Genomic DNA, 26468 nt, shown 5'->3' with positions numbered 1-26468 from the left:
AAGGGTTTGGGAGAGACCTTGTTTCCCCTAGCACCCCCTGGCATAACAAGGAATAACAGCCACAAGTTGTTGGAGAGTAGGTTTAGATTAGACATCCGTAAGAACTACTTCCCAGTTAGGGCGGCTAGGATCTGGAACCAACTTCCAAGGGAAGTGGTGCTGGCTCCTACCCTGGGGGTCTTTAAGAGGAGGCTTGATGCCTACCTAGCTGGGATCATTTGAGCCCAGTTTTTAATCCTGCCCTGGCAGGGGGTCGGACTTGAAGATCTATAAGGTCCCTTCTGACCCTACTTCTATGATTCTATGAGACAATGGAAAAGTCCTGTAATTCTGCAGGCTGAAATAGAGTCAGTCTCTTGAGGCACTTCAGGCTGGCCACTGCCAGAATACTACAGGCATTTTATTATGTAGTTGGGCAGTTATTTAGGTAGTTGGGAGGAGGGTTACCAAAAAGACAGAGGCACTGCCTGTAGCCCTGAATGAGGCATCTAAGACCTAGAAAAGGGCAGGATTTCAGATCCAACTCTCTCAGTATCTCTTATTGGCAGGTGTACACTGAGTGTATTCACTTTTGGCAAGCTTAACTGTTCATCATGCCGGCTATAGCATCTCCAAGTGTGTTCTTAGTGCTCAGTTAATGTCAGGCAGTGCTATGCTGTATTTATGTGTACCAACAAATGTGCTTCCAAAAAGTGGATTTTATTGGTGTATAGGGCAGCTACAGTGCTGCAGTATGACAGCTACATTTCTGCTTTGGGGGGTGGGGGGGGACATCTGCAGAGCAGATACAGTGTATATGGCCCTGCCTGATGCATATGTAGTATTGCTGAAGGAAGTTGCTATTACTTGTAGTGTTGTCATTTTAAGTGTTACAATGGCATAAAATTAAGCAGCAAAACATCATTTAACCAATTAAAAAAATGCACCACAGACACCATATCACTAAGAAAGCCAGTAACTTTACTGATTTGTCTGCAAAATACAAATTATACCTTATTTCCAGGAGAAACTTTTGAATTTTTCCCATTTTTTTCACTACAGACAGCTGAATTAAGTCCCTTGAGATACACAGATGTGGTTTAACTTAGTTATAACATCTTGTCATCTAGTGGCGACAAAGTCCAGCTTATGCCGCTGTGAGCCTCTATTTTAATATTTGTTGCAAATGCTTGTATGCTCCCATTTACAAGCTACTTTTTAATTACCATCGTTTAATGGAAACAAATCCCCAGGAAAAAAAAGGATACAACAAACCATCTGAAGCAATCCAAGTGTAATGCCTAAGGTAGCCCAGGTCTGACATTAGTTACTCCACAAGAGGACACTGGTACTGCATTTTTTATTTGTTGTCGAACTGACCTCTTTGAATCAAACTGAGGTATGGATCAGTCTGAGGTATGAGCAGGGAAGGCAAAATGCAACACCTGATTATGAAAGTATGCAAATGAATAATTTTGATGGAGAAGATATGTGGCTCAAAGCTTGGATTGCTCCACATCTTTGGTTAAAATATGTTAACAAAAGACTTTTATTACATCTACAGTCTGAAGCATTCTAACAGACACTAATGTTCCATCAGTTCTTCAAGAGACCTGTAGTGGCAGGAAAATAATGCCATATAACTGACAACATCACAGCAGATGGCACAAACAGGAACAGATGAAGTATGCCATGTTTAGGCAACAGCCTTTATTGAGGTTTCAAGTGGCTTTTAAAAAAATTACAAAGCATTTACTTTCTAAGAGAAGAAGAGGAAAAAAGAAAACAAAACAGCATTGTAGGACTATAGTTAAAAGATGGGTATAGAGGATAACACATACAATACAAAAGGCTTGACATTCTTCAAAACAGTCTATCAGTTGTTTTATTCTTACTTTAGCTTTACCTGAAAAAGATCTGAGAACAGATATTTTTTATATTATTCATTAAAAATTGCTAAATTCCACTTTTGGGAAAAATAGAAGCCATTTTGTTATAAAACACAACTTCTGAAAAACGTTGAAACAATAAAAGCTCCACTGTGAAAGGTACCAATGCATACAATATACAAATTGTGCAGATTGTGTATATCATATCATTGTCACCAGCAATCAGTCTAATTGAAAATACCTTTTAGAAAAGGATAAGCTTAGCTGTAATAATACTCATATATATATAAAATGCCACTTCAGGTATTTGAACTTGCAATTAAGAATGTTGCCCAAAACATTACATAGCACAGGTAAATGTAAAGTAAATGTTAATATTCTTTCAGGGCTCTGCCCCAAACTCCTTAAATACAAAGGAATCACACAATAAACCCAAATTAGCTTTGCAAATACAATAAATGGTAAGTTACAGATAAAGAAACAGATAAAAGTAGACAGTACTAGTTTACAGAAAGTGACTTCACAATCAAAGTTGTGCTTCTTTTATTTAGATCAGTTTACAAATATGCATGATCCCCCACTATCTTGCCACTATTTTTTAGTTGCGCTCAGTAGCAGGAACAAGAGGGATGACTGGCATCCATTTGCATGTGATTCTGTTCTGTTTGTGTTTGTATAAAACCACTGTCAGAATTAATAGAAATTGCCAAGGCAAAACCTTTCACACTACTTTCTGCTTAGTTACTTGCGGTAACATACATTACACCACTGCTCCCTTAGAAATTCAAATTTCCTTTTTCTTGTGTTGCTGAGGCAAATTGCAGGTAAACTATTAATATGGCTATTCTTCATATTTCAATATTCTGACTCCCCCACCCCAATGACAAGTTACTACTAACAATACTGATAAACCTAAGTTTTTTGAAATGACAAGGTACATTTGTGATATATTTGCATATTTTAGACACATCAAAGTTCAAAATTCTCAGGCTGAGAATATAAGTATAGGTTCATTTTAAGGTGAGGAAAGTGGTTTTGAAAAACAGTTTTGTGTTTTTAAAAATGATTACAGGCCAGATTCTTGCTTTTTTATGTGTGCGTATCTTTTTCTCACCCCACAGATGGCTCCAAAAGAATGGATGTATTACCATCATGGTATTCTGCTCAAAGACTATCCAAAGTATGTGCAATATGTCTGGGTGGCCAGATGTATACTTGTATATAGGTTTAATATTAAGGTATGATAAAGGAAGAGTACAACTGAGAATACACAATGCATTTCACGCGGTTTGCTACTACACAGAGTAGACTCTCCTGATGAGCAGCAACTGCATGTATTAATGGGAAACAGAAGGTGCATTTCCCTTAGCATAATCTTTCCATTTTGAAACTGAGATAAAAGCTGTAGCTACATCCTTTGACATAGTGTCAATGCACCTATATGGCATACAGCACTAATTTTGGCAAAATTAAAACATTACCAATTTCACTATGGCACTAAAATTTTAAAGGGGAACTGCTTGACACCCACCCAAAAGGCGGGATGAACTGGAAAGTCTACTTTCCACCATTTACTTCTAGGGGACAGGAAGGACAGAAGGGAACTTAAAATGAATGGCAGGCTCTTTTTTGCTAAACTATTTGAGTTGAAGAATAATATATGGTAGGGAAATATGTGCACGCTCTATGCTGAAATGAAACCCTGTAATATGAAGGGGACATTGCTCAACAACAATCCCTCTGTATGATAATGTGAATCCATGAGAATGCTGATGATCTGTTGGCCATTTTTGGTTGTGCAAGATCAAACTATTTTTGAACATTTTTTTATTGACAACTGTAATCTAAGACTCTTGAATCAATGAAAGAAAGAAGTATCTCTTTAATGATCTGTTTGCACTAACTTCTCACTTTGACTTTCTCCATCACTTCTGGAAATAGTCACGTGCACTCACATACTTGCTAGTCTTAAGAGATGTCAATCCAGTTCTAACAGGCAGAATACCAGCTTCATTGAATTTATGAGGAAGGGCAAAGTTATGCCACTTTGACATTTAAACTGTGGAAAACTACAAGATACGCAGAACATAATACAAGGGCCCTGAACTTGTTACAATGCACAAAATGGCATGAAAGAACTAATCAGTATATACAATGGATTGCAGTTCACCCAACCAATTGTAAAATGTTGTATTAAAATGATTTAAGTTGTTACATCATGGGTAAATACTAACTTTTTACAGATCAGTCTTTTGACCGTGAATCTGTAAAATGTAGGCAGAGTAAAAGAAAATCAAAAGAAAATAGTTACTTAAATGTGCAACTGCACAAATATAATTCCCCCACTATTAAGATAACAAAAACTTCTGCTATTACCATAATTATTATATATATTAGAAAGCTATACACAAGCATGTTAATTTCACAGATTTTTTTAAAAGATTCTTAATATTTTATATAATTAGAAATACACATTTCAAAAACAAAACTTCTGCAAAGAGAAAACAGTTATCTTGGTTAGCAAAGCATGGAGTTCTTCATGGCTTAGGGTAGTGCTTTCTATACAAAAAGTCCCCTTTGTTTGTTTCTTCAGGACTGTTTAAAATATTAGCGAAGCTATCAAGGAAAAAAACACATTTTGGCTTAAGGAAACTACAAAAAGCCACAAATGCTTTGCAAACTCTGTCTTACCTTTTAATATGAAAATAAGCAAAATGTAATGTACATATTTTTATATTTTTTATTTAATAAGTGATGCAGACCCAGAATTTTAAAAATTAAATTATGTTAGCCCTCAAACTCAACATTTTTACAAGTATGGTCCTCTTTTAAATGTCTTTGATCCTTTTATCTGAGTGCCATACTCTAATGATATGCCTGCATGTTTGTGAGCATTTTAGGTATGGTAGGTGACCCAGTCTCTTTCTAACATTTATTCATGGCCACCCATTGCTGGGTCTGTCAAAACATCTGTACATTTTCTATATGTTGCATAACAGCTGCTTTCTCTCTCAGTAAAGATCTGCCACTTTTGGCAAATGTTTCCTTTTTTCTATTTACATGTAAATAACGTTGAACCTGCAACATGACACTATCTATTGTAACATACATTTTGCAAGGGAGCACAACAGTGAAAAGAAGTTAGCCTTAAAATCTATTTTGTACAAGTGTTCTGTTGTACAACTCAAGTGCTAAGCTTATCTCAGCATTTCTGTTTATCCTTATACTGTATCACTGAGGCAATTTAAAAGTACTTTTACAAAACAGAGTACCTGACTTTTTTTTTCCACACACAGCACATATAATGCATATCGACCCCCCTCCCCCATTAAGGTATAGCACACACACACTGCAAGAAAAAAACTAATAGGTAATAATGTTATCATGTTGCCCATCCTTCAGAGAGCCGCATGCGCTTGACAGACGGGCTTTCCCTTTCGTCCGGCGAAGGTCTGGTGAGTCCAATGGGGGAGTGGAATTCGTTCCGATGATCCTCTCGGTCACTTCCATCATACGAACTGCTACAGCTGCTCAAGCTGTCAACAGGAGATCTCCCCGCCTCGTGGCGCGTATGCTGTGGGTATCTCGAGGGTGTGGTGGTACGGTCTCTAGGAGGAGAAACAGGTTCTGACTTGATGTTGAGGCTTTGAGTAGAAGGCAGGGAGAGATTTGTACTCTGAGATAAATGAGTGCTAGTGCAAGCTCTGTAGGAGGAAAGGAAACCCAGTTACAGACTGAGGAGGCTTGGAGCCCCCAGAAATGCACAAACACTCACACAAAACATCAGTTTAAAGACTCACAAGGATACCAGTGCATGCCAAGAATGTATGGAATATTCACTATAAAATACTGGAAGCAAGCGAAAGGTGAGGGAGGCATCACAACAGATATAATCCTCTGGAGTGGCTCTATGACCTCCTCTTTAATTTAAAGATTTTTTTTAAAAGGGCCAGGACAAAGTTAGGCTGCTAAGCCTTTGCACTGTTGAAAACACTATCATTTTCTTTATAACTGATGCTTGTGTGTGTGAATGCGCTGGTGGTGAGGGAGGTGACACTGAGTTTCTGCTGAGATTAATCAGATTAGTTGGAATGCACAAAAGCATTTGTACCCTTTATACTGATGAGTAATTTGAAGTGCAAAACTATACAAAATAAATCTAGGCTGTGGAAATTTATACCTTCACAAATAGAAAGACTAGAACTCAGCTGACCCTTGATATGGATTAATGTTAAAAATACTGTAGGCAAGTGGGGATTTGATGTTTTAGTTTGTGTTATGGGTTTAAGAATGTTAAATTAAGAATAGGATTTATGTCTTTTAGTCAATAAACTACCAGAAATAAGTTGAAGTGTAGTAGAAGGTGTCAGGAGAATATATTGCTTTGCATTTTTGGAATACCCCTCTCAAACAAATGGTCTTGCAAACACAAAAAAGAAGGTCTTGGTTCTGTTTTAATATTAAAAAGACATGTTAAATCCTTATTCTAAGTTGATTTTGTGTATGTGGTTTTTTATTCAGAGAGAGCTAGAGATAAAGTAATGTGTGGGAGGAAGAGTAAATACTGAAACTCACATTATAAAATAAGAAAGAAGAGAGATTACTTTCCTAAAGAATATTTTGTACAAAAGCACCACCTACTGGCAAAAATCAACCTTCCTTTTCTATTATGTCTATCTGAACAGCACATTTCCTTGCAATTATCTCCTGTTTGTTCCTAGGCACAACTCTGTTTCTGGGGTCCCGGCTTTACACCAAATGTCAAGGAATCAAACAGTGAGAATTTATTTGGGGAAGGGCATTTCTTTATGGAAAATCTGTTGTAACTGGTGAAAGACAAAACAGTTTTGCTTCATTTTGGCAGATGTATACTTGACACAACCTGGCTTTTCCGCTGAAATTATTTTAAATGCTTTTAGCACTAATTGTCACAGTGTTTAATAATGGATGGCTATTGTTATACAACACACAGAGAGAGTAAAATGCTCTATCTAGTATTGCTTTAATCTAGCATTCAATTTAGGAGAGAATTTGACAAATTTTGAAACAAATTCCTTCCTGTAAGGTCTGGAATATTTACTAGCCCTCATTAATGAAAATGATTTTAAAAGCAAGTGACTCGTCGAATTTGTTCACATATGAATTCCAAGAGATATTCTGAAAGCAAAGAGGAGAATTTTTTAAACTTGGAAAAATGCTTTTAACATGTGGAGAGAGCTGTTAATGTCAGATTTAGTCATTGCCACTTTTGCTCCCTACCCCTGGAGCTTTATTAATTTGTTTTTCTGTCCCCTGAGAGATAGGAGATTTACCTAGGAGAACAGGCCAACAGTTCATTAAATATTATAGAGTAAATATGGCTCTGGATGCAAGGCTTACACCTGAGTCTGAAATTCCTCAAAATTTAGGGTTCCAGGGCCTGGTGATTTGGTCTGGGCAGGTCTGATACATATTCCTGACACTACTCTGAAGAGATGCAAACGGGCAACACACAATCCTTTTTTTCTTTATTTGTATTCTATTACATATGTAATGTTACAGTCTCCAAAACTAAGAAGTTTCAGAAAGGCAGAAAAAAAATCACTGTAAATCTTGAAAAATAAGGCTGATATTATTGAACTGTAATGTTACTCCTGGCTCAAAAACCAGTATGAAAATTTGCCTCTTTAGTTTTCACTAACAAAATTTTGTGAATCAGAAGATTATATGAATAACTAATAGTTTATGTTTGCTGGCAATTCTGTTAAATAGAAAAAAGAATGTTTTGGGTTGACCTAAAATGGATTTATTTAAAATCATTCTGGTGATCTGAAAAGTACAAAAACACTTTTCTTGACTTGGACAAAACACTTAAACACAAAACTAAACAATTCTTTTTCAAAATGTTTAATTTTTAAAAAATTAAGTAACAAAATTAAACCAACGAATCATTGCTCTAAATTTGGATACTGAAACATTTCATTTAAAGAGTGTCAAAATGAAACATTTTTATTTTTCAGAATTTTAAAGGGTTTTTTTTCCCCAATGGGAACAATATACAGAAATTAACATGAATTCACATAATTTTTCAGTCAAGCTTAATTTGCATTTTTGACGAATGTCTGGAAAACTTCACCCAGCTGTATTTATAAGCTGATTCTGTAAATTACAACTGAATATGGTCAGCTATGCCTAAAGGTAAATAGCAAAAAAGTGAATAACTTAGCTGATGTTTCCAATCTTGCATTCTATATTGAGGACTCATCTGACTTCCATGTAGAATAATAGTTTCAAGATGTTCTTCAATACTACATATATATTTCCCTTGGGGCAAAAACCTCTCCTTTCCCTGATGTGTTCAGATAGTGAGTATCAGGGTATATTTTACAAATTTGATCTCCATATACCAGTACATGGGTCCAAGCTTATAGTATCATCTTTGCCTTTTGAACAATACAGCAACTCCCCTTGCAACAGATGGGTTTTACTATAGAAAATCCAAAGGGCAAAAGAAAGTAAATTATTTTAATGAATCCTGCATAGTGACTAAGTATGAAATATTAGTCAGATAACCCACTCACACTGACATTAATGTGCTAATCTTTTTTGCTTTATTGCTTAGAAAACATTTAATTTTATAGAGATAAGGGGATATACTTCAAATGTTAAACGTCAATTCACATTTAAATCGATATAAGTGGCAAGTTTCTGATGTACTATAACGACATAGAGGAAAATATTGCTCCCTTCATGAATATGGAAGGCATATTAGTAAAACTAATATAGCTATGCCAAGCAGGCTGTGGAGATGCCAGGATGCATCTTGCTTGCAAGAGGGCTTTAACTTTGTGTATGTCAGTAAACTGTACTCTGTGTAGGTTTTAACCTCCTGTTGGGGTTTCAGCCCACATGCCCATGAGCAGTGCATCTGTGTGTGGCTGGTGAATCTGTCATCCTGAGGATCATTAATGAAACAGATATTTGGGAAGAAGGAAACAGGGCCACATAGTCATGGACTGTGTCCAGAAAAGTGCGGACGTGCGGTATGTGGTACCACAGACCCATCTGTAGTGCCACAGAGCACACATGCAGAAATTCCCCTTGCTGCTACCTTGCAGTGCGGGGGAATTTTTTGACCCCAGGAGATCTCATGCCAAGAAAAAGTAGGGCAGCACATGTGGTGGCAGCACACTCTGACCCAAACCAGAGACTGGCTAGCCAGAACCATGCTCTCGCTGCCGGCCAAGCTTCCTGCCATAGCTGCAGCCCTGGGAGGCCCCCAGACCCCAGGTAAGGTTACTCCCCTACCTGGAGTCACCTGATGCCTGCCAGTGCGCACGTGGCATGGGGGTTCCCTGGGGATAAATAGTAGCAGCACAAGCTGTGAAACAAACATCTGTGCTTGTCTAGATGCACCCATGGAGTCGAGCACCTGTAGACTCCTCCTTCCTCTAGCTGCTTTCGGATTTTCTTTTGGTTTGGCTAAAATCTTCACTCCAGAAAAGATTTATTTGCATAGAGGATAGTTTTATATGCATAGAGGAGCATACAGATTAGCACTGGATACTGGCTGTAACTCTCAAGAATTTAGATATGATTAGAGCTAGAAAACTAACACTTTTTTTTGTTTTTTCTGGTGATTAAAATAATTTAAAAAATTACACTGATTTTATGTAAATTTTATCATTTTCTGTAGAAAATTGAGAAGTAAAATAAGTTGCTTAGGTCATAGAAAATGTTTCATTCAGATTTCTAGCAATTATAAATGGTTTAAAATATTTAAAAATAAAATTAAGGAAAATTTCTAAATGAAATACCACTTCAAATTGAAAAATAATTCTAAAAGTATCAAAACAAAATGTTCTGAGTTTTTGAAACATTTAAAACTATTTATTCAAAATAAGCAATTCAGCAAAACTGACATGAATTCACAAAATGCTTCAGTGATGCCCTATAGGTATTTTTAACTGAAAAAAAACCTTAAGCAAATAATGCCACTCTACTCTAGTTAGGACTGCTACCTAACGTGTTTGTGAAACAACCCAAGAATGGCTGCGGTTATGGTTATAGTTTTGAGAAAACTATGTTCAACAGGCCTGAAGCCTAGAGCATCTTCTCTGTTACGTAAAGAATAATATTTTTTAGAATGAAAATTGTGGTAAAGCTGTTCAGCATTATGCATGTTGCATTTATTTTTACAAAGGTTTCTTCTTTTTTTACCAGTGGTTAATACTCAAAGAGAAAGACATGGTCTCTTACACTGACAGCTATGGATATGGAAGAATATTTTCCATGTAAGGGGGCAGCATTATTCAAGAAATTAGTAATTGTATACAGACCATTCTACTTCCCAGCTAGAGGCTTAAATTAGTGCTAATTAGTGACCAACAGTAGTGGTGTTTGTTGATCAATTTAAAATAGGTACGTAGTCTAATGACTAGAACAGAGGCAGTACAAAGACATAGTAAAAATGGAAACTTTTCATGATAAACTATGACTTATAATTGAAATGGAAATGTATTTTATTAATAGGAATTAAAAACATATTTTTTCTATCAGCAGTGAAGTCATGTAAGCAGTGTGGCCATGTAAAGATATTTGGTTTCTATTGGAAGAGTCACTGCTCTCCCAGGAGACACCATGGCTGCATTGAGATGAGCGTAGTTGTGTGGTATGTGGTGCCACAGCCACGTCAAAGGATATCCAGGGGTCAAAAAACCCCACACAAATAAAAAAGCAAAGCGGTACATTTGGGGGCACTGCACACCGCTCAAAACTGGAGCCTGGGTAGCCGGAGCCATGTTCCGGCTGCTGACTAGGCTCCGAGAGGCAGGATTGCCATTGCTGCAGCCCCAGGAGGCCCCCAGAATCCCAGATAAGGCTGCTGGGATCAGCCCAGCACTGGCCCCAAACCTTCCCTATCCCACCAGGAGTAATATGCTGTGCGCCAGAGGGTGCGTGGCACAGGCATTCCCTGGCGACCACTAGTGGCAGCACACCTTGTGCTACTCAAGGTGTGCTGCCACTAGTGGTCCCCAGGGAAACAAATGTCTATGCTCATGAGGACATAACCCATGAGCGTACAGATGTTCAAGCTTTTTCTCCTAGAACAAAAATGTCTGCTCCAAGAGAAACAACCAGGGCTAATGTCTGTACGCATTTTTGAGAGAAGCCATAGCTGTTCTCCAGAATTTCATTTTGCTCTCCACCCTCCCCCTGGCAGACAGTGTGTTGCTCGATGGACTGCTGCTCCAGCCAAGCAGGGAACAGAGCATGCCCGCTTTCCAATACCACACTGAGCTACAGGGAAACAAAAGCTAACTGAGCAGTTTGGGTCAGACAATCAGGGCTGCCCTGTGCACTGCTAAGGGGATCTGAATAGCAGCTGAGACAGGGCCCCCCTGGCTGTGCAGTTCCAGCTCTGCAAGCTCTCTGCTCTTCCAGGACTCAGTATTAAAATGTCTGTTCAGGCATCTCTGGGTAATTTTTTCTACCAGGAAAACAAATATGGAGAATTATCCCAGATTAATTGAATGTGTGTGTGCAGCCTGAGTTACAAAAAGTGGATATTTTCCCTCCTGAAAAGCATTTGGAAAAAAACCCATATAATTTATTTATTTTTCACTGAAAATATGAAACTTGGAAATTGTTCTCCCCGGCTAGGGACAGACATAAATTGGTTTAAGTGATCAGAAACTGGTTTAAACCTGTAATAGAACAGATGGTCAGTGCATATAAATCAGTCTGAAAATGGCTGAAACTGATTTGAAATAAACCTGGTTGAATACAGTATCAGACTTAACTGATTTGGCTTAAGCCAGTTTATGCAATGTCTGTCCCTGACCCCTTGCTGGTTTAAGTTAAATCAGAGTCCCCCAGCATCCTGGTATGCTCTCTGGGCTGGGCGGGACTCTCTGCTCCACAGCAGGGCTGGCCCCTCTGCTCCTTGGCTGGAGCTTGGCACAGACTTGCAGGCACAGCAGGGTCTGCTGGCTTCCCCATACCCTCCTCTTCCCCTCCCCCCCACAACTACTCGCTGCATAAGCAGAGATCCCTTACTCCTCTCTGCCACAGAAGGGACTGTAAGCTAGCATGTGGTATGCTAGCTAATGCTGAGAGGTGTCTGTGTGTGTCTCTCTCCTGTTTCACTGGCATAGGCACACAGAACAGTGACCGCTTAGGGCTTTTGGAACTAATCAACAGGTCAGCCAGTAAACTGTTTAAGAAATTTGAAGTAATGTGGACAGAGGCTATTAAGACTGTTATCAGCCCCCTCCTCCCCTACCAGTTGCCTTTCTTGCCTGTCAGTTTGCTGCAGACAGTATGACGAAGCAGGGAGGGAGACTGAAAAGCTCCGTATCATCAACAGATGCATTCACTGCACACACCCCCTTGCCTCAGAGTGCTAGCTCAGGGCTGGGGGCTGGCAACAGTCCCACACCTTGAGCAGCCAGTGCAGAAAAGCCTGAAATGTTGCAGGCAGATCTCACTAATGAGAGAGTCCTGCCAGAGCCTGGCCACACCCCCCTCAGCTCTGCTTCCTGCAGAAGGGCAGGGGGGGCTGCTCTGGTGCCCCCCAGCATCTAGCCTGAGCCACTGCAGACATGTGCCTGAATTTCCTCAGTCCAGAGAGAATGTCTGTCCAGTCTCAATCCAGTTTAGGCTAGCCAGGTTAGACTAACCTGCAAAGATTGAATCAATTCAGGCTTTTTGATTGAATCAATTTAGGCTCAGGAATGTCTGTCCTTAGCTCCCTTCAGTGGTTTTAGCAAAAAGGCCAAAATCTGCATGGAGACTGAATTACTTTGATGTCTTTCAAAGTGTTTGCTCTAAACACTGTTCAAGCACACTGGCATTAGTATAGTTGCCTATCAAAAATTGAGCCAAGTGGAAGAGCTGTGTTTCTAGCACATTGGCCTAAGGTCCTTTTTTAAAAATGCATCTTTTAGAACCCTATATTCCTCATGGTTCAGTCCTCTCAGGACAAGCTGAAATACTTAATGTGTTGGTTACTAACTACGCTTCTACGCCCTCTTGAATGGAACAAACTGATTTGAGCCAATTGAGGTTTGATGTTAACTAGACAGTGCTTCCTCCCCTTCTTCTTCCCACTTCCAACCCGGGAATTTGGAGGTCTCTCCCAACAGCTCTCTTTTGTTTGCAGAACGTGATGGCCATGTCCACATAAGCATGGATGTTTGGTTCCCTGGGGACAGGTAGCGGTGGTGCACCTTGCTTTGGTGCACAGCAAGTTACCCAGGGTGTGGTAGGGGAGGCTGGGACCGGCAGCCTTACCTGAGGTCCTGGGGACCTTCTAAGGCTGCAGCAGTGGCAATTCTGTCATGTGGAGCCTGTCTGGCAGCCACAGCATGGCTCTGGGCAGCTTGGGTCCACTTTTGAGTGGTGTGCACTGCCTATGCGTGCACTGCTCCATTTTCTTTTTAGTGGTCAAAAAAATCCATGGGAAAAAAAAAGAAGAGAAGTGCATGCATGGGCAGTGCTTCCTTACAGTGTGGAGAACATCTGAATGTGCAGTATATGGTGCTGTAGATGTGTTTGTGGTGCCACATACTGCACAGCCAGACTTGTGTGGATGTGGCTGATAGGTCCTTCTCAACTCATTTAACAGAAAACATCCTGTCATTGTTCTTTATTATTTCTGAACACATTAAACCCTTACTAGCCTTGCAGCATCCTGTACTGACCTCAGGTAGCTTAGTATAGGACAGAATAGTCTGGAGGCAATATAACTCTATTTTTTTTAGCTTGGTTGGCTAAGGGGTTTAGGATTTATGCAGTGAATAGGAGTATTTCTTTATATTTTTCCAAGTTTTAGTCAAGTTGATTCTTCTATGTAAGCTGTATTTATTGTATACATTTAAAATAATTTGTTAAATCACAACAGCTTGTATAGATGAATCCAAGTTAAGTTTAAAAAAAAGAGATCTGCTTATTTTCTACCTAGAGTTCTATTTATAGGGTGTCAATGAAGCAGCTTTCACAGAACTACATTTGCTTTAAAATTATTGAAAGAATATTAATAATAACAACCACCAACCCAGAATGTATTTCACCAGGCACAGCCATTACACTTCAACTTTCTTTGTTGTGATATGAATTAGCAACAGATGATGATGTATGACATATCTAAAAAAGGTATGTTGTTAGTTTAAGTTTTAACTTTGTCTGGTTAACAAAGAGTCTTATTACATTTTATGATAAAACAATCAACTTATAGTGGTTTGACATTGATATCTAACAAGTGAATTTTCAATTTCTTTGGGATTGTATGCTTCTAGATGTACCATTAGACTACCTGTTTACACCAGAAACAGTATGTCTCAAAATGGAAAGTAATATGGAAACAATAATGCAAAAGTATTTTTTCTAAATCAGCAAATATTTTGGTTATATATTTTCATTCAATCAATATCTGCAACTATAGGAGGGGTTTTTTGAAAGCAAGTTTCCTAAAACCTTCTATATTTCTCTAAAAACTGAAGCCCACTGATGCATGGTAAGAAAATTACAGAAAATCATAAAACTTCATCAGATAAATTACCAAGAGAATACTGACGTTTAAACGACATTTACAATGTTAAATATTTTCAGATTATGGAATCTGTCTTACAAGGAATTAATGCTTATGTGTAATGTACCTCTTTTGAAAAAGGCTGAGCTAATACTTTCAAATTCCAGTAAATTAAAACTTTACTAGTTGATTTGCACTTTCTACAATGAACTGTTTTAATTCAAGCCTATGCCTTCAGCTATAAAAGCTGTGATATTATATATGTAGGACTTAGCTCAATAGATTTCGCTGGTGCTCAAGAGCTCTGAAAATCAGGTTCTTAATTTAACTGGCCAATATTTTTTTTTGTTCAGTCATGAATAAGGCAGCCTTTCTTGTATGAATTGACATTTTATAAGGTACTTAAGTAAGACAGGAAGGTGTTTTATGCAGGCTTCAGTTTTACTGTAGAAATTTCTTGATATTGCCACTAGAGGGCAGGAATACCTATCTTCAACACAGGAAAATCTAAATGAGGTTTATCTACTGCCAGTTTCTATGTTAAACTTTTTAACAAAACCATTTCAAGTAAGTGAAATTTGCATGTCACAGCTGAACATAAAGAACTATGCAATTATCAGACAAGGTCATGGTTGAATTTCAGGTCAAATAATTATGCCATAAGCCGTTTTGATTTACAACAATTGTTTAGCAAATTTGTAGTTTACTGTAAAAGTCTGCACTGTGCTAAATGGAATCAAAATGCTTAAAAGAAAAAGAAAATAAGTGGAGTGTTCTTTCTGTGATGTAAATAAAATATCACTTAAAGAAATGAAGGATTAAAAAATTATACTAATCTTTCTTCTACAACTGAAGAAATTCTATGGGTACAAAAGATCATTTTAGCTACCTACTTTATATGATACCTGTTTTGTATTTTGAAAGTGGAGCTCTTTCATATAGCTGAGATGTGATGGTCAGCTGAAATGTGTGACTACTTGCTATATGAAAGCCATTGCATCTTACTCAAAACAGTGCTAAAATAATGTAAACCAATTTGATAAGGTAGATAATACTGCTTACCCCAGTTGGCTGAGGGCAGATGGTGGCATGTTATGTAGATGCTGCTGTTGCCAGCCGGTTACTGAACCAAGATGAAGAGCACTGGCTGTGTTAAACCCAGAGAGAGATGATATGTCTGCACTACTCAGTGAGTATTCTAGATGTGAAAACAGAAAATACAATAATTAAAAGAGAATCAAGAGAAAAATAACTAAATAATAACTAATACCATAATTTAAAATTTAGCATGTCACTTAATAATCCTTTGTATCTTTATTACTTGAATGGAATTAAATCAGAATAGCAAAACTGGATCCTTTACTTAAATCAACTAATTAATGTGGGAGCAAACAATGCAATAATAATTCTAGTATAAATTGTGGAGGCAATTTTGAACTATTCTGTCAGCATTGCTGTGCAAGAATAGCCATAGATTTTTAAGGCCAAGAAGTTCCTTTATAACATTTAGACTGCTTCTTATATGATGCAGTCCAAAGTGTAACTTCAAAAAAAAAAAGGCCTTTATCTTCATGAATTCTTAGCAATTGGAGTGTGACATAGGAACATGGGATATAAGGATCTTGGATCTTCAAGTCTAGTCCCCTGCTATTGCAGGTACCCATGTTACATATTCTTGTTCATAAATTTATCAAGTTCCTCCTTAAAACCAGTTAGATATTTATTTACCACTAGTCCTAACGGTAAGCTTTCACAGAATTAGATGTGATTATCTGTAATATTTAGATGGGTAAACTAACCAAGAACCCTTTTTTAAAGCCACACTGTTCAGGGAAAGTTTATGGGAGGGAGCGTGGTAAAGCAGCTTTCCACTATAAAAACATAATTGTTTTACACGAATCTGTGAGTGTCTCATGTCACTTATAGACTCAGGGTATGCAAATGAAGCTTTCAGCCATTAAAAGCAATACAGACTACAAATTCCTCAGTTTGAATCCACATGCATACAGATATTTTATTACAACTAAGCCACTGTATATGTCAGTATCTTGCTCTACCCTACTATTTACATCTTATACTGATACTTACCGGTACCATATGTTGTTGAAATGGCTGATGGGTATCCTCCCATGCCTTGCCCTGGTAAAGTAGGAGTTGCTACGGAAACCACTGGAGTAGCCAATGACTGAGCAGACTGGGAGTTATTTATCCTCTGATTCTTTTAAAGTAAGTAAAATAAACATATCATTGACTGAGTTTGAATCAGTTAAATGTATTGGGTACGTCAGCACATGTTTTGTGAATAAGAGATACAACTTGATACAGATTTCATGAAATTAATCATTTAACATGTGGCTTTTATGAACTCTGCCAACCCTATCATTTCCAATCCTTCAAGAGACCAGTTGTCACCATAGTAACCCATTACATCACGATCTCCTAGGTAACGGAACTAGTAACTAGTAACGATTGCTTTACTGTGGGTAGAAAAACAGACCTTGTGAAAAAATGAATAAATATGTAAACTCTACTTCCATTGCTTTACTTTTTATTCAAATACAAAAAAATATTAAAATCAACAATAATGGATTTTATGTTTAATTCAGTAAGCAGTACTGTGAATGTGCTGCATACTATATTCTCACCAGCAGATGGTGCTCTGACTACTTCATTTTTTTAAATGGCAAAACAAACTTCAAAAAATAAAATAGCAAAGCAATTATACATTTGTCTTTAACTCTTTGGCATTGGGTGTTTTAGTGCATAAAAACCCTGGGGGATTCTAATTTGGGAAAAAGGATAAAATGTCTAGAGAATCACTTAAAAAACTAATACAGTTGTGCCACTTACAAAAGAGGTAGTATATTGTTAGCAAAATATTAACAATGGAAAAGCTATATTTTTAACATGCAGAAGTTGAATATAGGTAATAATTGTAATTTTGTCACCTCTGTTGCAATCAATGGGAAATTATGATTACTTTTTTACTTCATAACAGTGTGAGTGCTAATGTTTTGCAATGTTATTTCAACCACTAATCACTTATAAATTAAAATCAGATAAAATGATTGTTTTTGCATTATTAAGTGAGCATCACAACCACTTACCAAAAGCAGATCAACATCCTCAGACTGAGAGCATAGGAAAGGAGTGTTAATATTTAGTTAATGTAAATATTTATTAGAGGGCAGCTTTCTATCACAAGGAATAGTTTTATCTGATTGGTATCACCCATAATTTTTTAACACAGTCAATAAAAATAACACATCCTAAAGCCATTATTTGTCCTCCTAATGAGATGTTTATTTCAAATATGAAGACAAAATATTCAGCTTTCAGTGTAGGTCTTTTAATGTATTTATTATTTCAGCTCCAGCCTCAGTGACTGCAAAGATTGTGTAGCAGCACCTGGTTGCCAGAGACCTGACCATTGACAGAATCCCTTGGAAAGTATCAGTTTTAAGGGCATTGGAATAAATCATTTGATGGAGACAGCTTGTCACTGCTTGAGTCTACTTGAGTATAGCCCTGTAGGAGACTGTATTTATTACTCATCTTTTCAGAAGAGAGCATCACATCTATGGGGTTTCAGTTTGATATTCAGTTAATTTATAATGCATCAGGCTGAAGTAGCCAAGTTGCAAGTTGTTTTAATAGCTCGTCTATTACATAATGGAAAAAAGCGTTTACAGCATCACTTACATTCACTATCAGGGTCCTTCTTTAATCAACCTCACTTTTAATGTTACATTGCTCTTGAAAAATTTACTTGAAGCCATTTTTTGCGAGACACTCATATGAAACCCTTGATGACTCAAGCTTGTACCATAGTTCTCTGCTTAAGTTATGTTAAAACAACCAGGAAATGCAGGGGGCTCAGTTACATGCTTCACTTTTTCTTGCTGTATCTAAGGAATAATTACTGCTTCTCCTCATTATAAAATATGACCCTGGTTCCCAAAGTGACAGATTTCAACTTCATTTGTTTCTGGTTATTCTGTCAATTGCTGAGGCTATGGCTGTGTAAAATTTAAACCAGGGTTGTTAACTGCAGATTATATATAAAGTTAATTTCAATCACTGTAACAACTTTAGGAAAGTTGTCATGGAAAGAATCCTGAGAAATTTAGAATGAGCAGAAAGCAGTAGCCATTTTGTAACTGAACAGGAGAAGGGAGGAAGTAAAAATGATTTCAGGAAGCAACAACAAGACAATACCAGTCCATGGCAGTTCAATGTCAGAATGGAGGGTCTGATCCAAAGGCCAGTGAAGTGAATAGAAGATTTTCTATTGATTTCAGTGGGCTTAGGACCATGGCCTCAGGCAATGAAATAGCCATTGTTTGAATGTTAAAAAGTGTCTTGAAAATTCATTACCACTGATGGCATCGTGTTCTTGCTGCCTGGTGGAATAAGCACTCGGAGATCTGGTTTACGGTTGTTCATTCCCAAGTTCATTGGTGGAGGAGATTTTGCTTGCATATTCTTGTTCAAGTTGCCAGGTGAGACCAGCAGACCTGGTGAGTTTCGGGGGTTTCCATACCCATTCCCTGTGGTGTGGAAAAAAAATAAAACCCTTTTGAAGAGAAAACAAGCCTCAGATATGTTTCCTATGGCTTTATGTACATGAACATTTCATAGCTTGTACACTCAAAAAGCTTTGCCTTTGTACACCAGGTGTGCAATGTAAGTGCTTATGTGTGAAAATGTAACCCACACTGTATTTGAAGCAATTGGATTTAAGATACTTTTCCTTATGGAAGTCATCAATGATACACAGAAGAAAAATTGATTATTTGGCTCTATTTTTACACTAAATAGCATTTATGCACTCCAATGAGCCAAGACCTAAGTTTTGCTACAAAGAAAAGTCAGACAATCTTATAGTTAAAAAATACAGAAAACTATGCTGTGCTTTCATGGACAAATACAAGAGGATTCTGACTTGCCTGACTCACTTATTTCCAGTTCCTGGTTTTGTTTTGTTTTTAAACAAAGAACAAGTATAGAAAGGCTATAATTTATAGAAAAAGATGGGGGTGGAATAGGAAGAGTCTTAAATGCTCTTCTACTCTCTTTCTTCCACTTTTAGGACCCAATCCTGTCAACATTACATTCAATGGGAGCAGGACCATGTTCTTATTTGGAAAATGCTCCCATATATTTTCTCCCTCCTTTGCTGCCTTCTGCAAGTCCCTGTAACAATTCTGACAGGGAAATGCTTTGTACTGTGGTATTTGGGACTTCCAGAAGAAATTTCTCCTTCTAATTGAAATAATAGTAATGCTTGCATAGCCCTGCTGCTAATGAGTTTCCATCCCACAGAAATCAAGACCTTTCCACCTTCCCCCATCAAATCCCCTCTCTCATCCAGGGAAAGGCTGGGAAAAATGTGACTCTAATGTAGTCTTCAAATTTTGGCTCTTTGAGGCCAAGGAAGGTACAGACAAGTGCAGCCCAAGTAAGGTAAGTAATATTTAACTGGCAATGCAGACAGAGAAAACTCTCACATGTGAATACCAAGAAAACAAGTATTAAGTCAAAACACATTCTCGACTCATCTTTAGTTGGCAACTAGCAAGCAGAAATACATAGCCTAAAAATAGCACTGGAGGATGGGCTTGTGGGCAAGACAAAGACCTATGACTCAGAAAACCTTGGTTTTCATCTTTAGTCTATCACAGACTTCCTGAGGGATCATATAGTTATTATGTGCCTCAGTTTCTCCTTTTGTAAAAAAGGGGATGGTAGCTCTACTTTAGAGGGGTGTATTGAGAAAGAGGTCTATTTCTTGAAGTCAGTGGGAGAAACCATGAGAATGGTAATAAATAAAAGAATGTATCCTTTTGGTATAATGAAGCCTTTCAATTTGTGGGAAAAAAAAGCTGAACACTAATAATATCCAGTCATAATTTTAATATGCAAACACATTAGACTAACTTTATCCATTAAATCAAGCATAATTTCTTTCTAGATTCTTGGTGAAAAGAAGATAAACATTTAACACAGTAGAAAAACTTCAGAAATATTTATTTTAAAAAAATCCTTCTTTTCTTAAGTTGGCTGTTTAGCTCCTTACAAACAACCCACAGATAGTGAGATAAAATGTGTTAATTAAAAAAGTGGATTTTACACTTATCAAAACCAAAATAGAGCACTTGCAAGAATATTCCATTTAGTGTCACTATTTTTTAATGAACAATTATTTTGAATATGGATCTGCTATATTTTAAGCTTTAATTAATGCTCTGAGTTATTCAAGAGATGCAGGTTGAAAGAAGTACATTTTAAAGATGGTATTTGTGGGGAAACAACTATGTGCTTTTTAAAAGACAGGAATTCAGTGTGACAAATGGAACATGATTTGCTCATGTGAGCTCTAATTTAAACAAACAATCAGATGAAATTTATCTTAGTAATTGGAAAAATGGAAGAATTAAAGAAAAACAGAAATTGTGGTAAAGTAATCTATTTAAGCAACTGAAACATAAGCAAGGTTTCTCTGATACCAGTTTATGCATAGGAGCTATTTGTTTAAAAGGCATTAAAACTGCTTTAGAAAATGTGTTTCAATATGACAGACAAGCATGTTCAATGTGTGAAAATGAAGCTGTTTCACTTAAATAATATGCCTTTTCATAATTCTACCGTAAACTTTCTGCAATATTCCAGTAAGCACCATAAACCATAGTCCGTGCTTGCAACTTTTGGAGAAAAGAAATATTTAAAACATTATAATTTCCTATGAAATAATAATTCTTCACAAAAGATTGTATCAAGCTATAGTGATGCATTAAATGAAAAAAATAAGAGCAGGAATATATTCACATGATTTAAAAAATATGTTATTCAAAAACATCAGCCAGATTTTCTTTATGTATTTACTCTACTGATGTAAAATATTTTGAGCAGTGATGACATTTCTTACATTTATATTTTTAGAACATCAAATTATTTTTAAGAACTACTGCAATCTTCTCTTTACCAGTGGATTTCTGCTGTTCTTGGCATATTATGCCAGCTAGCATTTTGGAGCCATATAATAACCATTTCTCCTTCCAGCCACCAAATTGTTATTCTTTTGGCATAATGTGGATTCAGGAATGTAAGGCTGTGGACTCTAAACCGATGATATAGAAACCCATCATTTGAAAATCAATGATGAATACATACATGCGGTGTACAGCTAAGAAGAGTCTGCATTTAAACTAGCTCTTTAAACCGCATCCTCTTTCTTACTCAGAAAGCTGTGGCCTGCTTTGAGGCAGCTGTCCCACCTTCAGATAAATTCACCAAAGAGAATGGTCTTATTTACATTCAGAGGCAAAAAACTGTATAAGGCTTCTAATATACAGATTAAACCTTTCTTCATCCTATACTTTAAAATTACACTCCGCCTGGACAATTATCAATTTAGAAGTGACTGTATGCAGAACATCACATTCCACTACCCACTAGAAAGCGCAAAAATTATATGTCATGTATGAATGGATTTCCTGATTACAGATTATAAGAAAATGAAGAACAGATGGATTTTAAAGCAAGTTTGCTTTACATTTTTATTTGGTAAAAAAACATATTTTCACTGGAATAGAACATTTTTAAACATTGCAGTTACAATTTGTAATGCATAGTGAAAATAAAAGCACATAGATGTACAAGTAGTTCTAAAGGACATACGTCAGAATTTACAGCACTTTCAATTCCAAAAGTTTTAAGAACAAATTACGTTTTTCTAGGGATCTTTGTTTTATTGCTTTCAATATGTAAAGATGATTCCATACATAAAAAAGAACTGTTTTGAGATACATAGTGGCGGAGCAGCAGATGCCATGAAATTTAAAGTCAAATTTTTTATTTGGGCTAGCTGCACATTACAAAGGGAAATGTTTTCTGATTATAGAATCCTTTCTCTGAGCATGTAGAAAATCAACAATCTGGAAAAGCTCCCCATGACTTTTGACTTAAGTAAAGACCACAGGATTAAGCCAATGATTTCTCTTTTTAGAACTTTTTTTAGATCCAAGGAAGACTATGTATTAGGGACTACTCAATCAATGCTAATTAATACAGACTGTTAACCACTGAAGGAAAGATTACTTGAACTACTTGAAATAGACTTCCTTGGTTACTTTAAGGTAGAATATTTATTATTTTAAATGCTAACTTCTCTGTTGTATGAATTTAAAGATGTGAAGTGTGTTAGACAACACTCAGTGGGTGCATCTACACATACAATGAGCACATAGCAATAAGTTTATTTCTCCCACGTGCAGCATTTACATGTGTACCCAGGACTGCAGCACACTGAGCCAGGTTGGAGCAGCCAGGCTGCTCTGGGTTGCTCCACCTTGGCTCAATATGCTGTAGAGGAGCTGGTTGCGGCACAAAGTCCCGGCCAGCACTAGTCACCATTTACATGTGCAATTCAGAGCACATAACTATTCCACTGTAGGACAGTACTCATCCTAGACAGTACTGTCCTACACCAGAGTTAATTTACTATATCCTAATACAGGTGCGTATGTAGAGGGTGACACCTTATTGCAGAGCTAATTAGTCAGCTCTGCAGTAAAGTACACATGCAGATACACCCAGTATTTTAAACCTTTTATAGTCAGTATTCAAGAATAGATCTTAAATCTCTTACATACTTTAAAGCCATATGAGTAAGGACTGCTGGTTTGGGTTCATATCTGAGAGTCTTAAAAGACACTAGGTGCATCTACATGTGCATTAATGCACTTTTCCAAATGTGCATTAAATTTAATACATCCAATGTGAGGTACTAAAGTAGTGCAAATGCACATTTTTTAGGTGATACTTAACACTCAATAGCCTTTTTTACTCTGCGTTAGTGTAACAGTTTTTTAATGCACTGCTTTAATGTGGAGTAAAATAGGCTATTGTGTATTAAAGTGCAAGTGTAGACATGTTCCCTGTAACATGTTTGCCCAAATTGGACAGTGAACCCTATGTAAATTTCTGATTTTTACAAATGGATTGTTACTTAGGCAAACAAATAAAACAAAACAAACCTCCCTTCCGCCATATCCAAAACACCTAACCAAGCATCATCATCAAAAACCTAATATATCTCTGAGGAATTACTAAGGTAACACAGAATAAATCAGTGTTTTCTTTGGAAAGCTCAGTGTTTAACACCAGCAATTTAGGGCTGAAAATTTCCAAGCTGTTGAAAACCACTGGACACCTATTTCCCATTAACTGTAATAAGAAAAAGGTGTTCAATACTCGTGTAAGATTCAACAAGTCTAGCAGTAATTTCAAGTTGCCAGAGTTACTATTCACTACCTGCTAGTTTCTACCTCACAAATTTTCAGAGAAGAATATATGGACTTCCTTTTTATAGGTTGTCCCTGTCTATATGTCACTATTGGTTTAATCCTGTTACCTGACCAGCAAGCCTTCCAAAAATACTTAAGAAATGTAGAATGATACAGTGTGTACAAGTGACCTAATTATGCTGCTATGTTACCCTGAAATTTATCCAGAAGGCAGGGTACAGATGCACCTTATAGACTAACTTAATCAAAGATGCACAAGCTTTCATGAGCAAGAGCACACTTCATGAGCTAAGCATCTTTCTGTCTTATCAACTCTGTTTTGCCTTCTGCCTAACTTCAGATTAACATGGCTAACTACCTCTGTCTGCTCTTGAAATTTATGATGGGTAAAGAATAACTTAGAAAAGAAGGAAGCCAGTAATAGAAGTCTTCCTAATTTTACACACAGATCAGCATTCTTCAATGACTCACTGGCCAGAAGAGGAATTTTTCCTAAGCAAGAATTAAATAAATAATGATGAAGGATTTAGGTTGCCCTTTCAATTACTCCATGTGTACAATTCTTGGGTGCCTGTAGACATGCAGGGAGGCTGCTCCAATGCACTGTAATTACGACGTGTGCTCATTAGCGCATTCCAGCAAGCCTCTGCGTCCCATGTATCAACATTCCCATGCTTCAAAATGGTGGTGGGTGCACTTTAACTAAAGCTCATTTGACGAGCTTTAGTTAAAGTGCCCCCCACTGCCATTTTGAAGTGTGGGGATGCTGATACAGGAGATGCTGCGGGAGCTTTATTAGAGCAGCTCTCAAAGTCATTTTAATGAAAACTCCCTCCTCCTCCCCTCAAAGCACGTATGAAAACACCTGTTATTTTTAATGCACACATACTGATGGAACAGTAAATGCTGGTTATTACCAAAACAAAATGGATAGCAACCATAATGCACTATAGCCAGGGAATCATGCCTGTCTTCACCTACAGCATAATTTTTAAAGGAACTAATTGAAGGTTTTATTCACATATTGCATCTGTTAGTCATTTCACAGTACATTACCTTAGCTAACTGGAAGTGGTAGAAGAAAACCAATGTAGAAATGTGTTCACCCAGGAGAAGAAAATCTTTACATTAAAATACCTGCCCATTCCCACACTGTTACACTAATGGACCTCTCTACTGAATTACAGGGAGCAGACCAAGACAGATGTGGTGTGTAAAATCTACTGACTTTGAATGAAAGAATTCTAAGGCATTTTGTGAAGTAACAACTGATTTTGTGTGGAATAGAAAGAAAGGGATAAGAATTTTGGGGGCAGGGGCAAAAGTATCACAACAATTCTTTATGTTTACTTTTCTTACGGTAACAAAAGGGCTATGTCAATTTAGAAACTAAAATGGCAGTATGATGTGATGTTAGCATTTTACCATCAATGTTAGCATTTTACAATCTCTCTCTCATTAATCTATGCCAGTGCAGCAGCTTAAGATACCAATATCATTACTGGGAGAGCCTAGTAGACTGCAGTTATGCTGTACGTGGGATGGGACAGGATTTGGGGTCTTTGGAGAAACAGGATGATGGTGTTTAGGTACAAGTTATGGACATCTGCTTTAAGAATGTAAAAAGGCAGAAGATTTAATTGCTCTAGCCACATACCCTTATTAGCAACAGAAAGGCTAGATACTTAGTCGAGTAGGTGCTTATTTTGTAGGGTAATTTCTATTTTTAACTACGAACTGTCTAATTGAAAATGCATAACCAGACTTGGCAGTAGGAATCAGAACCCAGGTTTAACTCACTCATGTCTGAATGCTACAGAATCAGGCTCTCTCATTTACTCTCATGTCCTCATAACTCCTGCATAACAGCCTACCAGAGGTCCAGCTCCAACCGGAGGGAAGGCAGAAGCTCCTATAGAGGCTATTATATAGCCTGGTGATTAAGACATTATTCTGGGAGATGTTGGTTTGAATCTTTTCAAAATAAGGAGAGCTCCCATGTCTTGGGTGAGTACTCTAGTGCCTAGGACTTCCTATAAGAGGTGTGTGGCACCACCACCATAATACGAGCCCTTGTCAGCTAGGCATCTATCCTTAGAAGAGGACTTGATGTGCTGGATACCAAGTGGGAATATCTAAGGGGTATACTTATTTATGTAGGTTGCTTGGCCAGGAATCAAAATTTCAGAACATTTAAGGTAACCACCCTCCCATCCCTTAGAACAGGGAGATTATGAGGCTGTGACTGGAGTGTAGCATACATTACCTATTCTAGATAGGCAGGCAGACTCTAGGGGAACTGTGCAACTGAAACATACATTAAAAACCCTGAGCTGGTTCTAATTTACCTAGGTATCTGAATGGCCTTACAAGACTGAGTGTGTAATAGCTATTTAAAGTTAATTTTGCTCTCCCTGCCCCTGGTTTCTGTGCTACATATCAAAATGGAGGGAGAGACTGTGGCGGGTGCAGAGATCCCACCTCAGGAACACAGCTGGGTATTCATATCCCTCCGCTGTTTCCACCACATGAGGCGGGCCAGTAGGGGGTGCTCCTGCGTTGAGCCGCCCACTTCCCTGCACCCGACCACCTTCCAGGCTCCGAATGCCTCCCTAGGGGCGCCTTATGTCCGGCCAACCCCTCTCCCGGAGCACACTCGCTAGTCTGGGGGTAACGTGCCGCCACCACCCCAAGAATGGACTGTCTCGCAGCCCTGTGTCCTTGGGGTAACACAGGCCTAAAGTCCCACGGGTACTCAACCCAGTACAGGCACTTGGGGTA

General features: G+C 37.7%; 1 protein-coding gene across 13 annotated transcripts in view; it reads right to left on the bottom strand.

The window, feature by feature from the left end:
• Positions 1 to 939: 939 nt before the first annotated feature.
• MEF2C (myocyte enhancer factor 2C) overlaps positions 940 to 26468 on the bottom strand; it is a 161736-nt gene continuing 136207 nt past the window's right edge. For 9 of the 13 annotated variants that reach the window (XM_019516904.1, XM_019516908.1, XM_019516909.1 and 6 more), the window contains exons 7-11: positions 18757 to 18929; positions 17487 to 17510; positions 16468 to 16597; positions 15442 to 15577; positions 940 to 5572 (exon numbers count right to left, since the gene is read on the bottom strand). In XM_019516904.1, coding sequence (XP_019372449.1) covers positions 5251 to 5572; positions 15442 to 15577; positions 16468 to 16597; positions 17487 to 17510; positions 18757 to 18929 — 785 coding nt within the window. In that variant the 3' untranslated portion in view covers positions 940 to 5250. The remainder of the gene's footprint in view (positions 5573 to 15441; positions 15578 to 16467; positions 16598 to 17486; positions 17511 to 18756; positions 18930 to 26468) is intronic. The other 4 variants (XM_019516911.1, XM_019516910.1, XM_019516912.1 and 1 more) reach the window with 3 other exon arrangements.

This window comes from Gavialis gangeticus, unplaced genomic scaffold, assembly GCF_001723915.1.
Source record: "Gavialis gangeticus isolate Ggan-Ray unplaced genomic scaffold, GavGan_comp1, whole genome shotgun sequence".
In the NCBI taxonomy this organism is placed as follows: domain Eukaryota; kingdom Metazoa; phylum Chordata; order Crocodylia; family Gavialidae; genus Gavialis; species Gavialis gangeticus.
The sequence above is the reverse complement of the archived record's forward strand: the minus strand, read 5'-3'. Positions and strand labels throughout refer to the sequence as shown.